This window comes from Vipera ursinii (genome assembly GCF_947247035.1).
Source record: "Vipera ursinii genome assembly, chromosome: 4".
Lineage (NCBI taxonomy): Eukaryota > Metazoa > Chordata > Lepidosauria > Squamata > Viperidae > Vipera > Vipera ursinii.
Window position 1 is genome coordinate 16,108,349 of NC_139514.1, and position 17,594 is coordinate 16,125,942.

A 17,594-nucleotide genomic window follows, 5' to 3' on the forward strand; every position below is an offset into this window, starting at 1 on the left:
CTTCTGAGATTTGAACCTGGGCTGATTGTACATTAGGCAATTGTTTTAACCCTTAGGCCACAGGCTCTCTCTCTCTCTTTGTTAGCTGAGAAGCAAGGGAGATATGTGTTAAATGTTTGTTAAGTATTTAGATTACCTTGCTAGGCCCCAAACATGGGACAAATCTTATATCCTGTTTCAGCCTAACCCAAGGCCATCCACAGGCAGTGGTCACATATATACACATATATATACACACACATATATACATATATATATACACACATACACACACTGTATCAATATGTAAGTAATACCATAATGTTTAATTAAAAAGTAAATGTATTGCTTTATAAATCAGTGCCTGAACTTACTTTGTTTTTTGGATTTATCTCTACTAGTACTTAAATCATTAGCTTGAATTATGTTAATTTATATTTGCTAACAGGATTTGAACAGCAGGGCTCATGGTGAGGTGACAATCAGAGAAGCCTTGCGTGAGCTTGAGCTTTGGGGAGTTGGAGCTGTCTTTACATTAACAGAGTATGAAGATAGCCAGAACCGGATGATCAAATTGATTAAGGATTGGAAAGATATAGTCAATCAAGTTGGAGACAATCGCTGCTTACTTCAGTCATTAAAAGACTCTCCATATTACAAAGGTTTCCAAGATAAAGTTTCTGTTTGGGAAAAGAAACTTGCTGAACTGGATGAATATCTACAGAATCTAAATCAAATTCAGAGGAAGTGGGTATATCTGGAGCCCATTTTTGGTCGTGGAGCTTTGCCTAAAGAGCAGGCACGTTTCAACAGAGTAGATGAAGACTTTAGGTCAGTTAACGTTATATTCTGTCTTTTAATCCAACTTCCTCAGATAAAAACATAGGCATTGCATGTAAAATTTAAGTTAATTTCTTGTGTTTTCATATTTGAGTCATAAATAGTTTCCCTTGCTTATCATTTTACTTATGTGTTATTATAACCAAAGAAGAAATAACAGTGTACTTTACACCATGTTGTTTCCTTTTAAAGATCAATACTGGCAGATATCAAACAAGATAACCGTGTAATTTCTTTGAATACTCGAGCGGGAATAAGAACTGCTTTAATTACTATCCTTGACCAGCTTCAGAGATGTCAAAAATCTTTAAATGAATTCCTAGAGGTAAAAATTTCTGATCACTACATTTAATAGTGAACTCAGATGATGAACACTAAAATTCTGTATCTCTCCTTGAGATAATAAACACTTGTATTTATACATATGGATACATTCATGTGGGAGTGCAAATGTGGTATTTCTGTGGCATCTTAAAGCAGCTGTGTGATTATACTCATTTTGAAGCTGAAGTGCTGCATAATCCTAACATCGTTCAAGTTAGGCTGTTTTTACTTGAATGTTGTTTCCTTAATTTTTGTGTTTGTTTTTTATTTCAAAAGTACTTTGACCAATAAAAAATTAAATATTTTTTGAAGAATAAGCAAGTGATAGGGGGAGCCTCTTTTTTTAGTGTAAAAGTAGAGATGTTCAGTTCTCAGTTATTCCTTATTTCGTTTTTTAAAAAGATGTTAGTTTAACTGGTTCAGAAATAATTACGATGCTATCTTGGAGAGGCTGTCTGAATTTATTTATTTTTAAACAGGAAAAGCGTTCTGCATTCCCCAGATTTTATTTCATTGGAGATGATGATCTTCTGGAAATCTTGGGACAGTCTACTAATCCATTAGTTATCCAATCTCATCTGAAGAAGCTGTTTGCCGGTAAGAATGATAAAGAATCAAAGAATTGTATAGTTGGAATGGACCAAAAGCACCATCTAGTTTAGAGGTCTTCAAACTTGGCCCTTTTATGACTTGTGGACTTCAACTCCCAGAATTCCTCAGCCATGCATGCTATTATAATCCAAGTTCATATTTGTGTAAAAAACGATATAACTATATTACGGATGTGCACAGTACAGAAAATAGGCATTGTCTTGAACTTACAACAAACTATCGAATTGCACAATTTCTGCTAAACTGTTTCAAATTAGCCTCTGTATAATAGATACAAAATTTGAATATTTAATTGTTCCTTGCTCAGTGAAACCAAAATTCTGATTTACGGGATAGTTAGGGCAATTACATCACTCACTCAGTAATTATGCTTTTATTTAGTAAAAGCTAATAGAAAAGCACAAATAGAGCAATAATACTAATCGCAATGCAATACAATCAAGTAAATCATGTAACAATCAAATGCTACAACCATCATTCTTCAAACCTCATAAAGTCTTGCGAAAAGAAGACTTTTAATTCCATTTTTAAACTTCAGGAGATCGCACTCTGGGCATTATTCCAAGGGAAATTGTAATTCCAAAGAATAGATGCTAATAGAAGAATGGGTCTACAAGCCTGTTCATTATTGTGGAATTAGCAGTATGGATCAGACTTCCATTGTAACATCCTACTAGACTTCCCGCCCCTGCTCTCCTCAGCATTTTCTCTGTTCTCTTTTCAGCTGCTGTAACAATGTCTTTGGCTTGTTTCCGGTCTCATTTTCCCTTCAAACCTTTTCTGCCTAGAACTGCTTAATTTCAGCCCTTATCCAGATCAGTTTTGTTCTATGGATGAACAGGTTCAGCCATGGACCCCTCAAAACCAGTTTTTCTGAACACGGAAAGTTTTACACATCCCTGTGTCAAACTAATCAATGTTACATGATTCCATTGATTAACAGGAATTCACAGTGTAAGCTTTGATGAAGATTTTAAAAATATTCTTTCAATGAAATCTGTAGAAGGTGAAACCGTACCTTTCAAAAATAAAATTCTGCTCTCCAATGACGTTGAGGTAAGAAAATAAGCTCCTCCTCTTCCCCCCCAATTTCCCATTTATCAATATTAAGTATGCTATTATGGTTTGTTGGGTTTTCTTGATATATTGTCTGCTAGGTATGGCTGAACAAATTGTCTTTAGAGATGAAGGAGACATTGAAGAAACTGTTGATTGACTGCGTAGACTCTGGGAAAAGACTACAGGGCTCAATTGATCCATCGCTTTTTCCTTCGCAGGTAGGTTGTGTTTTCTTATGCAAAAACAAGATTTCAATTTTGCAAAGAAGGGGGATTTTTGATCATATGCTTATTAATGTTTAGCTCAGTAGAATTAAATTTGAATCTAAAATAAAGAATGGTTTGAATATATTTATCCAATAATGTATCTGAAAAGAACCAAATTTTGTTTGCAATCTGGATTACATGCAACATCAGACAAAGGTGCTTTCCTTTGCATTTGTCCCCATCCCTCAAGCCATTTGTTTCCCTCCAATTTGCACTGAATCCTTACTGAAGATTGTGGAAAAGAGTAGAATCCTTTTTTTCTGAGGGAACTTTGTTCTAGTGGCTGACAGACAACATTGCGTGCAACTTTTTGAATTAAATTTAGATCCAAAATAAATCACAGTATATCCGTTGAAATCAGTAAGATTTGTGCTAATCTTGATTAACTGAAGTCTCATAATGGTTTAGTGGTTTTACTTTGGTCTGGAACTATCCCAAGAGTTAAACTGAGTTGTCCATGAAATAATATTCAGTGCTCAACAGCTACAATAACTTTTATCCAAGTACTACAAGTCAGGGTTATTCTGTTTCAGGATAAAGCTATTGCATTTGCTCTAGCCCAGGGGTCAGCAACCTGAAACAGTGAAAGAGCCACTCGGAACCGGTTCCCTCACAAAAGGAAAAACTGGGAGCCGCAAAAAAATGTGTGCACATGTGCATACATGCGCGCATGCGCAGAACAGAGTTTGACTGAAGAGTGGAGCCAAGGCCAGATATGCACCTACCCTGCATATTTGAATTGATTGGTTGAACTTTTTTAGTCCCACTTTTTTTTTTCTTTTGGACTGCACATGGCAGAGGACTGGGAGCCGCAGGAGACGGCTGAAAGAGCCGCATGTGGCTCCGGAGCCGCGGGTTGCAGACCTGTGCTCTAGCCAGTTTTTTTCACTAAAGTAGCACCTTCATGATATAGATTTATCTTGCATTTGTATATTGTTTGGAAGGTACAGCATAGTGTAGCTATTTGTTGATTGTACTTGTTCTGTCAGAGGCACAAATCACTGGCAGTTTCATCTATGCTCTGAACTCTCGGATTATCATTTCTTTTAAATGTTCAAATAATTGTAGTTTTTTTAAAAATTGCATACAGCATTGACAATTTAATAAACTGTTTGATAATCTGTTACCTTTTAGAGTTTCAGCAGAAGAGTATTGTGGATTTGTAGATAAATGAGGTATTGTGATTTCTTTAAATAGTCATCATGGATGCTATTAAATGTTATAACATAATTTTCTTTATGCCTACCATTTTCTGAATAGATTCTTTGTTTGGCTGAACAAATTCAATTCACAGAAGATGTTGAGTGTGCAATCAAGGAATGTAATTTGCAACAGATAGAATTAGAACTAATGGCTAAATTGGAGCATTATACCAGTATAGATACTAATGTAGAAGATTTGGGCAATGCAGGTATGGAAGAAGGTAACAGGTATAATATTTTAAAATGATTTCACATTTGTGATGCAGAATCTGAATCATTCTCACAACATAATCAGTATGGCTTCCTGCCATTTCTACTGTTTTTTGCATTTGTTGGTCTTGATTTATTTCTTTCTGTACTTTCTTTTGTATGCCACCATACATAGCTGAGTTGATATTGCAATTTGTTATATTTTTCTGCTTTTGACTATAGAGGAATTCACATACACTGTATTATGTTAATCCACAGTTTTCTTCACGATGGTTTATTTACTGAGCTATAGTAGCCAGTTTCAAACATGACATAAAATTGTAAAACATAATTAAAAACCAAAGGGCAGAACCTTCCCTCTTACATGATTAGAAAAATGATAAAATAGTATTTCTCTGGGTTTAGTTTCAGTTTCCAATTCAGTTGAATTGAGTATTTCTTGTATCTTTGTTTCTATTTATTCAGTATTTATTTATTTATTTATTTATTTATTTATTTATTTATTCATTCATTCATTCATTCATTCATTCATTCATTCAGTTTTTTATCCTGCCCTTCTGTGGCAAATTATGTAGTACAAGCTGCCCTACATAATAACTTTTAATTTTAAATTCTCAGAAAACTACAGGCACTAGTCTTTTATACCATTAGAATTACTATTAAATAATTATCAACATATGTTAATGTTAACACTTTTCCCTTTATTACCTTTTCTTTCTAACCATGTGATCAAATTATAATGGGTGAAACAATATAAATTAACCTTATTTTAAACTGTAATACTTTTTTTCAGAATCTGGAATCCTTGAGTTAAAGCTTAAAGCCCTGATTTTGGATGTTATTCATAACATTGATATTGTACAACAGCTAATTGCAGCTCAGGTCAATAGTACTGATGATTGGGCCTGGAAGAAGCAACTCAGATTTTATCTTAAGGATAAAAAATGTTATATTCAAATGGTGGATGCTGAACTGCAGTACACTTATGAATATCAGGTATTTTAAGTTTAGCATAAATTATGTTTTATTCTTTCATTCTTGTCCTCGTTGTTTTAATGAGCATTAGTTTAATATTGTAGTCCTACAAATCAACTGCCTGAAGTAGATGGATTCAGCCTTATGCAGTTTATTTCTGAGTAGACATGTAGCATTATAGGTAGTTTTTGACTTACAACAATTCATTTAGTGACGGTTTAAACTTACAACGGCACTGAAAAAGCGACTTATGACCTGTTTTCTAAGTTAATTGCAGCATTCCTGTGGTCACATGATCAAAATTCAGCTGCTTGGCAACTGACTCATATTTATGATGTTTGCAATATCCCAGGGTCACATGATCACTTTTTGTGACCTTCTGATAAGCATAGTCAATGGGGATGCCAGATTCAGTTAAGAAAGTGTTATCTATTATCACTGTTATCACAGTGGCAGTGATTCCTTAACAACTGTGGCAAGAAAGGTAAAATGGGGCAAAATTCACTTAACAACTGTCTCACTTAGCAAAAGAAATATTGGGCTTGATTGTAACTGTAAGTCGAGGACTACCTGTGTACTGTACATAAAACAGGCAATGTGATAGAAAAGGGAAAATTCTTCTTGGGTTTCAATTATTGAAACTTTTCTTGGCTGTGATAAACATATATTTTTTTCCTAAAGTATGACTTTTGTTAAAATACAGCTCTCATCAACTTTAATTACAAATAAATAAATACAGTTGAGCAAGGGTCTAAGAATATTTTTTTATTGCTACAATGATTTTTTTTAACATTTTCTTCAATAACAGATTCCAGATCTTGATATTCCCCTCCGTTTCAGAAATCTGTTTTCATGTGGTGTGATGGTTCTTGTTTTACAGAAACAATTTAAAACATTCTTAATGTCTGAAATTTGTAGCACAGTTATTTGAGGATAAGCATTAATAAAAGTGAATAAATTTTCATTCCATATGATTCTTTGTATCAGATTCTGTCTTTTGTTAGAATTCTAATGTTTTCACTTGCTTGAGCCTGTAATGGAATAAGATTGTTCTGAAGATTCTAGAACAGTGGTGGCGAACCTATGGCACGTGTGCCAGAGGCGGCACTCAGAGCCCTCTCTGTTGGCACGTGCGCCACTGCTGCCAGCAGCAGATCCATCAAGCCACCACACTGCCTGGAGCAGCAGCCCGGCTCAGCACAAAGGAGGCAAAGTGGCTCAAGCATGGTTGGTAGAGCAGAGGTCACCAACCACTGTCGATTGATGGACTGGAAGAAAAGGGAGGGGAAGCATTTTACAGGCATGCATGCACGCACGGGGCTGCAAGCATGCACATGCTGCAAATGGGGTAGGGTTAGTGCCTGCATGATACTAGCCCTGCCCTGTTCTTGCATCTGCACCCCGCAGTGCTGAGGTGGCCGTTTTTGCGCCTTGCAGCACGGTGGCCCATTTTTGTGCCCCTGGGTTTTGTGTGCCTGAGGCGGCATTCAGAGGTGCCTCCCTGCCCCCTCCCTTGAGGGCACCACAATGCTGATGCAGCCCTAAATAAGTGGGTTTTGGGTTGCGGTTTGGGCACTCGGTCTCTAAAAGGCTTGCCATCACTGTTCTAAAACAATAACATGTGTTATCTTTTCATAGCTCATTTTAATAGAGAAAAAAATATCCCTAGAGCCTGAGGCCTGGATTAGAAATGAATTTTGGTTTACTGGAATAAAATTGCAACCATCTGATTTTTAACACCATTCACAATTCTAATTGGAACCTCCTCATCTCACAAAGTATCCATTAATAGGTTTCCTTCCATTGTAAATAGTAGACTTAAGGGGGAAAAAGAAGTTGTAATGAAGGCATTACTCTCTTGATCTGGCACAAACTATCTCTGCTTAATTTTTAAACAAACACACTCCATTTTGCAACCTTTGAGGCAAATGTTTTGGAACAGATAAAGATACACATGCTGAATTTAGTTTGATCCCAGAGTCTCTTTTAACAAGATATTTCCTGTACATTCCAAGTAATGCTTTTGTAAGTAATTCAAGAAAGTTGAAAAAGTTTGAATTTTTGAATATTTTCATGTCTTTAGAATTATTGAAATAAATAATTACTAATTTGGAATTCACTTTTAGTGGTAGTGTTAATCTGTACAATTCAGTTGAGTTCATCATTTTAATTGAATTTTATTGTTTTTAAAATTCTAGGGAAATTCACCAAAGCTTGTTTATACACCATTAACTGACAAGTGTTACCTTACGCTTACTCAAGCTATGAAGATGGGCCTTGGCGGGAACCCCTATGGCCCAGCTGGAACTGGCAAGACAGAATCTGTAAAGGCTCTAGGAGGATTACTTGGAAGACAAGTTTTGGTGTTTAATTGTGATGAGGTGAGGTAAAGTATATTAGTACAGTTCTAACTCTTGTATGAAAAAGGCTCATATGTCTTGTTCATTGATTGATTGATTGATAGCATGCCATCAAGTTGTCTATGGAGATTCAAAATCATCCAGGTGCTGTCCCAAAGGTACTTTCCCATGTAAGATTGCTCGCACAAGCATGAAGCCAAAGACACCAGCCTGAAGATGATGAGTGGGACCTCGTCGAAACATCGCCAAGACACTCTCAATCTTACATGGGAAAAGACCTGGATATGCCAAGACCTACATACACACACACACACACACACACACACACACACACACACACACACGTACGTCTGAAATAGGATAATTTGAACCTCATTTTGCCTCAAGTGAGAACTGTAGGTTGATTTTTTTCAATTTGCTTGTCCCCATGGCTATCCACATCATTCTGAGAAGTCTTCTCCAAAACCAAAGGGCAAAAACATCAATACTCTTCCTGTCCTGCTTCTTCAAAGTCTATTTATGCCTTATTAGCTGCGCAGAATTTTTTGAATAATATGGATGGCCATATAAATTTGCAAAATTAATGAATGATTGAGTCCTGTGTTAAGTTATAAATTAGGGTGACTAAAGCTGAAATTGGGTATAATCCAGTACATTGAGATGACAGTGATGATGATTGTTGACAATGATGACTGTTGACAATGATGATGATTGTTGAATCCTTTAAAGTTACAAATCAGAAGCAAAAAACATATCTTCAATAAATAAATAGAAAATATTTATCAAATTCATATTTATGCAGATTTCAGTGCTCCTTTCACTGTAACATCTGTAACAGATGAGATGAGTGAAGTATTTCTTTTTTTAAACGCCTTTTCTTGTTTCCTTTGTAGAACATTTTTTTTAAAGAATCTGTTTATATTAACAAAAAACCACAGAAACTGCAAGCCCAAAGGTTTGCTCCCTGCAGTGTACAAATAAGCCCCATTAACCTCCCCAAAGCATTGTTACTTTTGTTACAAACTTTAAAACTTCGTTATACTTTTTTAACTTGGGGAAAGGAATATTATATATCATGTAGCTGAAGTAGCATTCCTTGCTTATTTTAAGGGCATTGATGTGAAATCAATGGGGCGAATCTTTGTTGGTTTGGTGAAATGTGGAGCCTGGGGCTGTTTTGATGAGTTTAATCGTCTGGAAGAAGCTGTACTCTCTGCTGTATCTATGCAGATTCAGACAATTCAACATGCTTTGAAGAAACATCAGCCTGTTTGTGAATTACTTGGAAAAGAGGTACAAATCTTAAACTCTTGTACAATATTTACTTACTGTACTCACTCACTTACTTACTTTTTTTTTTAATTGAAAAGTTTTAAAAATACAGTTTTCCTTTAAAAAACCCCCTTCCCCCTCCCTCCTCCCCTCCCTACCTCCCCCCTTCCCCCCCTTCCCCCCCTCCCTCCTCCCCCCCACCTCCCCCCAACCCCCCTCCCCCCCCGGACTTCCCAGAGCTAAATACAAGGTATATATATATAAAAAAGCAATCATAAACAACCATATACTAACAACTATAAATTCTAAAATCCATCACTCTCTAACTTATATAGGATCAAACAAAACTTAGCATTATTAAATATATATAGAAGACAAAATAGAAAAAGAAAAAAGAAAACGAAAGAAGACTTATTCAAATGCTAGATAAAACTTCTTAACCCTATACTTATTCTGGATAAACTCAATCCATTTTCTCCATTCCATAATATAATGTTCTTGCGAGTAATCTTTCAAATAGGCCGAAATCTTCGCCATTTCTGCCAAGTTGGAAACCTTTAAAATCCACTCTTGTATAGTCGGCAGTTCCTCTTTCTTCCAATATTGACCTATCAAAAGTCTTGCTGCCGTAACTAAATTCAACATCAACTTAGAGTCCGCAACTGTAGCGTCAACAATTATTCCCAACAAAAAAAATTGCGGACAAAACTTTATCCTCCGTTTAAAAATCTTCTGCATATTCCACCAGACTTTTATCCAAAAAGCCTTGACCTTTTTACATGTCCACCATATGTGAAAATATGTTGCCTCTTCATCACCACACCTCCAACATTTAGGCTGATAATTCGGATACATACTTGCAAGCTTTTTAGGATCTAGATGCCATCTATAAAACATTTTGTAAAAGTTCTCTGTTAAACTTTGAGCTTGAGTGAATTTTACATTCCTCACCCAGATCTTTTCCCACGTGTCCATTGTAATAACTTCCTGAATGTTTTGGGCCCATTTTATCATACAATCCTTAACAAGCTCTGTTTCTGAATCGATCTCTATCAATGCAAGATATATCCGTTTAATATGTGCTGGTCCTTGATTTCTAATTTGCTTTATCAAATTTTCATCAGTCGTTGCAAATCCATTTTTTTGGTCTTCTTTCCACCTGGCCTGTAACTGAATATATTGAAACCAAGTCTGAACAACCTTCTCTTCTCGCAAGAAGCTATATGATTTCAAGCACCAAATATTCCTTTCCAAACTTAAAATTTCCTTATAAGTAGTCTCATCATGTTTGAAACCAGCATGTATATTTTCTATTGCGTGTTTTGGGATTGCCCACAATGGTATCTTGCTGCTTAACTTATGTCTATACTTCTTCCAGACTCTCAGCAATGCCTGTCTTAAAATATGCATCCTAAACACAGTATCTACCTTCTTATCATAAAGCAAATATGCATGCCAGCCAAACAACAAATCATGGCCCTCAAGATTTAATAACCTCGATTGTGTCAAATTAATCCAATCACTTATTCCTACTAGTGCAGCAGCTTCATAATATAATTTAAAATTAGGCATTTTAAGGCCACCTCTCTCACGAGTATCCTGCATAATCTTAAGTTTAACTCGTGGCTTTTTCCCTGCCCACACAAATTTATTGATACCACGCTGCCATTCCTCCAAGTTAGAGTCTTTCTTAAGAATCGGTATCATTTGAAATAAGAATAAAAATTTGGGCAGGACATTCATTTTCACTGCTGCAATCCGTCCCAACAAAGACAATTGCAATTTTTCCCAACTCTCCAGTTCTTTTTGAATTTTCCCCCATAACTTTTCATAATTATTTTTATATAGCTTTGTATTAGAGGGTGACAAAATCACCCCCAAATATTTAACCCTTTTAACAATCTCAAATCCAGTTAATCCTTCTAAGAGAGCCTTCTGCGAAACTGTCATATTTCTAGCCAAAATTTTAGTTTTCTGTATATTTACTTTAAATCCAGAAACCTTCCCATATTGTGTTATTATCTCCATCAGGTCCACAACAGAGTTCTCTGGCTGGGTCACTGTAACAACCAGATCATCTGCAAATGCTCTCAATCTGTAATCCTGATCTCCAACTTGTATCCCCTTAATTTTTTTCCGAATTCCGAATCTTAACCAATAATATCTCTAATGTTAACACAAATAACAAGGGCGATAGCGGACACCCTTGCCTTGTGCCCTTCTCAATATTACATACTGTTGTCAAACTATTGTTAACTATAATTCGGGCAGTTTGTTTTTGGTATAATGCCCTAATCGGTTGTAAAAATTTTTCCCCAAAATCCATTTTGTCTAAAACTTTCAACAAAAATTGCCAGTTCAATTGATCAAAAGCCTTTTCAGCATCTAAAAAGATTAGCGCAGCAGAGATCTGGTTGTGCCTTTCCAAAAACTCTAACACATCAACTATATGTCTCACATTAGTTTTCATTTGTCTTCCACTAATAAACCCCGTTTGGTCCCCATGAATCACCTGTTGCAGAACCCTCATCAGTCTATTAGCCAAAACCTTAGCAAATATCTTATAATCTGTATTTAAAAGCGATATCGGTCTGTAATTTTTAACTAAAGTAGCATCCTGGTCTTCCTTCGGAATCAAAGAGATAAAAGCTGTTCTCCAAGACGGGGGCACCTTTCCCCCCCTCTGGATTGTCTGGAACAGTTCCTTTAACAGTTTTATCATCTCTAATTGTAAGTTTTTATAATAGGCCGCAGTCAAGCCATCAGTGCCTGGTGCTTTATCCACCTTCAGTTCCTTAATAGCTGTAAAAATTTCTTCTTCTGTAATCAGTTGGTTAATCCCCTCTTTTTGTACTTGCGTAAGAACCGGGATGCTAGCCTTCTCCAAATACGTATCAATATCTTTTGCATTAATGTCCTCTTTAGTATATAATTTCGAATAAAAATCCACAAAGGCATCCTTAATAAGATTCTGTTGATACACAACCCTTCCTTTATACTCAATCTTATCTATATTAGATGCCCTTTGTTTTTTCCTCAGTCTATAAGCTAACCATCTGCCTGGTTTATTAGCATTGCAAAAAGTATTATGCCTAGCAAACCGCAGATTGGTCGCCACTTGATCAGCCATTAATTTATCAAATTGTCCTCTTAACAGTCTAATAGCCTCCTTGATCTTCACCTCCTCTGGGTTCAAAATCAAAGCCTTTTCTTTTTCCTTTATTTCATTCTCCAGTTCTTTCCTTCTGGTTTCCACTGCACGTCTATGTCTATTATTCATATATATCAACACCCCTCTCATATAGGCCTTGCTAGCATCCCAAACCATATCCATAGAGGTACCCTTATTCATATTCATCTCAAAAAAATCCTTCATCCGCTGTTTGCATTCTTCCACATTTCTCTGATTTCTAAACAAATTCTCATTTACGCGCCATGAGCGTCTATCTCCTCTTTCCTTATCAATCTCCAACCACACTGGACTGTGATCAGAGATAATTCTTGCGCAGATTTTCACCTTTTTAGTTCTCAAAAGAAAATCATTAGTCAACAAAATAAAATCAATCCTCGAAAAAGATTGGTGTCTATCAGAATAAAATGTATAATCCTTCTCCTGCAAATGTCTCTCACGCCAAATATCTCGCAATTCCAGGTCATCCTTCATTTCAAAAAAAGATTTAGGCAGTCTAGCGTGACTTGGAATGCGCTTAAAGGCTCCAGCCTTATCCAACTGTACATCCATAACTCCATTCCAGTCCCCCATAAAAATAAAGGATTTATAATCCAACTGGGTAAGCTTTGTATGAAGTAAACTAAAAAAGTCAGCTTGTTGTTGATTTGGTGCATATAATCCAACTAAAAGCGTCTTTTTACCTTCAAACAACAGCTCGATCATAACATATCTTCCATGCTTATCTGCTTCAATTAGGTCCGCTGTTAAGGCACTTTTAACATAAACAACCACTCCATTTTTCTTATTCTCTGCAGAAGCAACAAATTGCGTACCCAGCCTCGAGTTCAATAAATACTTTTGATCCAAAACTCTAATATGCGTTTCTTGCAGGCATATAACATCTATCTTAAATTGTTTTAAATATTGAAAAACTTTCTTCCTCTTCTGCGGTGAGTTTAGTCCATTAACATTCCAAGTTAAAAATTTAGTTGCCATGTATATCCCCGAAAAGCTCTTGGACCACAGCTTTGATAGGACTGGTTACTTTAGGCCGTGCTCCTCCCACAGCTTGGCTATGAATGCGTTGTGAAGAATCTGAAGACTTTTGCTGATCTTGTTCTTTTATTTTCTTTGCTCGTTTTAAAGCAGCACGCGTCACTCTTTGCTCTCTAGGATCATCCAAAGAGATTGTAGCTTGATCTCCTCCAGCACCATTTTCCTCTGTTTCCTCCTCTTGTTGTTCTTCTTCTCCAGATCCCTTTCCAGCTTCCAGGAGCGTTAATGGGGTTGCTTTTAAGACATTATTGTAGAAATCACGTGCTTGTTTCACAGTAATCAGCCTATACCTTTTACCTTCATACATCACCATCAGCCCATCTGGAATCTCCCATCTGAACCTTATATCTCTTTGCTTGAGCTCTTGCACAAGAAATGTATAGTCCTTTCTTCCCCTTAAAATCCTTGGAGGAATTTCTTTTAAAACCAAGACTTCTTGTTCAGCAATCACAACCTTAGCATCATAGGCAGCTTGTATAACTTGATCTCTAATTTCTCTTTTTGCAAAATAAACCACCACATCTCTAGGCAACTTTCTCTGTCTGGCAATCCATGAATTCACCCGAAACACTTTATCCATAGCTGCTCTTATTTCAGATGTTGGCTGGTTCAATACCCCTTCGAGAGCCTCAGAGATCAGCTGCTTTAAATCTTCTTTAACATTCTCTTTTAAGCCTCTAATTCTGACAGCAAACTGCATCTGGTAATATTGGGCATGGCTTAACTCCCTTTCCAACTTGCCTCTTTCAATTTCATTCTCCCGTGCTTTTACTTCTAGTATAGCATTCCTTTGAGCCAAATCATCCACTTTTTCATCTAAATCTTCCACACATTCCGCCACTTTATGCACTGAAGTCAAAATGTCTACCTTCATCACGCTGTACTTCTGTTCCATCCTCTCTTCCATTCTTTCCTCAAATTTCTCCAATTTCTCCTCCATCTGTGCAAATTTATCAGCAATTGATTGATTAATTGATTCCAAAAGTACCTGGGCATGTTTATCCAAGGCATCTCGCAAATCCTTCGATGTCAGCACTTCAGGAGGGTGCAATGCCTGTAGTGATGATTGTTGCACCGGCGAGGATCCTCCACTCCGAAGAGTTTTAGAGGGAGGTTTAGCCGCCATCTTTTAATCCTCAATTATGACGCACTTTCAATTAAAGTTTAAAAAGTCCAACAAGTTCGAGAGTACAGTAAAATAGTCCTCTTCACCTTTTCCTCTTGTACCGCTCTGCCTGCTCCTTTAAATCATAGTCCTTTCTTCAGGCAGGGATGGTTCGCAGACGCCTGGCTCTGCTCCAGGAAGTTCGGAGCAGAGACGACGGCCAGCTGGGAGCAACCCAGGCTTCGGGGGAGTTCGATCCTTCAGCCGCCCAAGCTCCAAGCTCAGGCGGCCTCGGAGAACTCTACCCCTACCTGGGGCCTCACCCCCTCCTCTTCTCCCGAGGAGGGGGCTTCAATTTCGCCCAAACAGCTGATCGGCGCTGTTTCGGGCGAAAAAACAAACAGCTGAGCCGCGGGCAGCCAGGGGAGGCTGTCTTCGGCGCCGCGCCGCCACCGGAAGTCCCTCACTTACTTACTTTTTATGCAGCGTAACCTCAACAATTAGGAAAGCCTGTGATTCAGGGTGAACGAATCAGAGACTCACCCCAAATAATTTAATTTAGCCAAAACCTGAGATGGTAAAGTCTTAAACAGGGCCCAACAGAAAGCAATCGAGCTACAACCAGATAGAGGGGACTGGCCATGTGTTTGGCATGTAGGGTATGACTTTCAAAAACAGGTTGAATGCCTTCTAAAGTAGGGACATCCTTAATAACTGATAAACATCGTTTTCATACATGAAGGAATTGGCTTCATTTAAACACGTGAATCCTGTGCATTAAAATAAAAAGTACTGAACTTCTGTTCTATCTTCAGGTTAGTTATACATGCAAACATTTTACTGTATTTAATTGGATTTTTAAAAATAAATTTTGTGGAAATGCACATTTGCAAGAATTACATAGAGCAATTGAAGGGTTTTAAGTCTGTTGTTTACATAGATTGTTGAGTTCTTATTTAATGGTTTATATAGGTTATTGAGTTTTTACTGAAGATGTTTGTATATTTAATATCAGGTAGAAATGGATCATAATTCTGGAATTTTTATCACCATGAATCCTGCTGGGAAAGGCTATGGAGGCAGACAGAAATTGCCTGACAATCTTAAACAACTTTTCCGACCAGTTGCTATGACTCGTCCTGATAATGAGCTAATTGCAGAAGTGATATTATATTCAGAAGGGTTTAAAAATGCTAAACCTCTGGGAAGAAAACTGGTGGATATTTTCAATTTAGCACGGTAGGTGTTTGGAGATTTTTTTTTCACTCCCCTATCCCCAGTCAGTTTATTATCTCCTTTTCATCTTTCTTTTTCTCCTCCGTCTTTGACTTTCAGGAAATATTATTTTAATTCTTTGTTCTGTTTAAATACTCTTCAGTATTACAGTAAAAGGGCTTTTTCATAAACTTTGGGATTTGTAATACATTAACATTCTTGATATAGTATTTTGATATAATATAGCAGACAACATGACATTTGAACTAGGGCTCAGTTCAGATGTCAGTCAAGAAAGTACTTTGTTGATCTTAAGCAAGCTTTGCTATTCAGTTTTAAGCCATTATATCTGAGTCTCTGAAAATTATCACTATAAAGAATCAGGAGATTTTATTTTTGAAAACATAGGCTGTTATCGTGATAACATAATATGCAGATACATGAAATGTGTAATTATTGAAAATAATATTACCTAATGCTGTTTTATAATATGTAATAGATGAAAATGTGATATATAGAAAACAATAAAATTTGTATAATATACTTTTGATATCTGGAAAAGGAGAAATATAGTGCTATTTTTCTCTGGGTGAAAGATATTTGGAAATTCTGATTCAAAATATCATTGAAAATATATAGATTCAGATCCTTATTTTCTTGTACTCTGAAATGTAGTTGAGCAAGTAAAAAATGCAGATGGTTTTAAAGTTGATGCCACATGCTGTTGTTAAACCAGGTTGTTGATAAAACTGGTGGAAAAAATGAGGTTAATATCATCCCCGCAAATGAAGAAAAGATAACAATTCTTTTTCAAATGAAAAATAATCTTAAAAGGGAATATAGTCAAGACAGACCTCCCAATCTGAATTTAACAACTGTTATATTAGGCAATCCCGAAAGGCCCTTGCTTGAATTCTTCTTCCACTAACTTTGATAGCATCAAACTTTCAGGAAATAATCTGTTCCTCTGAGCTTTTTAGTGACAAAGTCAAAATTTCAAATATGTCTCCATATCCAAAGATCACGATGTTGCTTTTTCATCACTTTAGTCACGTTGGGGTCATAATACTAATATGACTTATTTTTTTATAATATCTTGTTAAACTAAGTGCCGTTCCTCAACATTTCAACAAAAAAGTCAATTTCACATATTTCCTCATAATTAGATGTTTCCCTGTGGATAAATGCCCAGCTGCTGTAAGCAATACACAAAGAATAGGAAGTTCCATTATACTACCCATTTTCTTACCATTGTAGTTATAGAAATAGGTTACAGAATGGGAACGCTTTCCTTAAAGACCTTGAAGGCCTTTTTCTTCAAGACTGATAGAAAAGTGGTGGTGATTCTGTTTCCTCATTCACCCTGCCTATGAAAACTTGTTAGCCTTCTTAACTAGTTTTTCCTCTCTTTCATGCATCAAAGTCCTTCCATGTGCGAGTATTCTTTTCAACAAGGATACACATTAATTGTAATAAGAAAAACATTAAAATCCATTTTTTTTTCACCAGAGAGCTCTTGACTCCTCAGCAGCACTATGATTGGGGCCTGCGAGCATTAAAGAGTGTTCTGAGGGGATGTGGAAATCTTCTTCGACAGCTGAAAAAGAATGGAATGAAAACGAAGGGTAAAGAATATTATTCTGTGATGTTTTTTCCCAAGATTTGCATTCTGACCGTGTTATTTTTATTTGTATAATATTCTTTTGAAAACTTCACTGAATTGACACCAATTTGATCCTGACCGGCTCAAGGTTGACTCCATCCTTCTGACGTCAGTAAAATGAGGACCCAGATTGTTGGGGGCAATGTGCTGATTCTGTAAAGCGCTTAGAGAGGGCTGTAAAGCACTGTGAAGCTTTATGTATAAATCTAAATGCTATTCCTAAAACTTACAGCCTTCAAAGTCTGTTACTTGAAAGTTATGAATTTCTGTGGAGGTGCTAGAAG

At 36.5% G+C, this 17,594-nt stretch overlaps 1 protein-coding gene across 2 annotated transcripts in view; it reads left to right on the top strand.

Annotated features, from left to right (window-relative positions):
• DYNC2H1 (dynein cytoplasmic 2 heavy chain 1) overlaps window positions 1-17,594 on the top strand; it is a gene marked incomplete at its 5' end in the record, with an annotated part of 166,288 nt that overhangs the window by 31,537 nt on the left and 117,157 nt on the right. For both annotated transcript variants that reach the window (XM_083362406.1, XM_083362407.1), the window contains 11 exons: window positions 428-810; window positions 1,012-1,144; window positions 1,623-1,740; window positions 2,699-2,811; window positions 2,913-3,032; window positions 4,341-4,491; window positions 5,286-5,488; window positions 7,666-7,848; window positions 8,938-9,120; window positions 15,448-15,671; window positions 17,157-17,272. In XM_083362406.1, coding sequence (XP_083218532.1) covers window positions 428-810; window positions 1,012-1,144; window positions 1,623-1,740; window positions 2,699-2,811; window positions 2,913-3,032; window positions 4,341-4,491; window positions 5,286-5,488; window positions 7,666-7,848; window positions 8,938-9,120; window positions 15,448-15,671; window positions 17,157-17,272 — 1,927 coding nt within the window. The remainder of the gene's footprint in view (window positions 1-427; window positions 811-1,011; window positions 1,145-1,622; window positions 1,741-2,698; window positions 2,812-2,912; window positions 3,033-4,340; window positions 4,492-5,285; window positions 5,489-7,665; window positions 7,849-8,937; window positions 9,121-15,447; window positions 15,672-17,156; window positions 17,273-17,594) is intronic.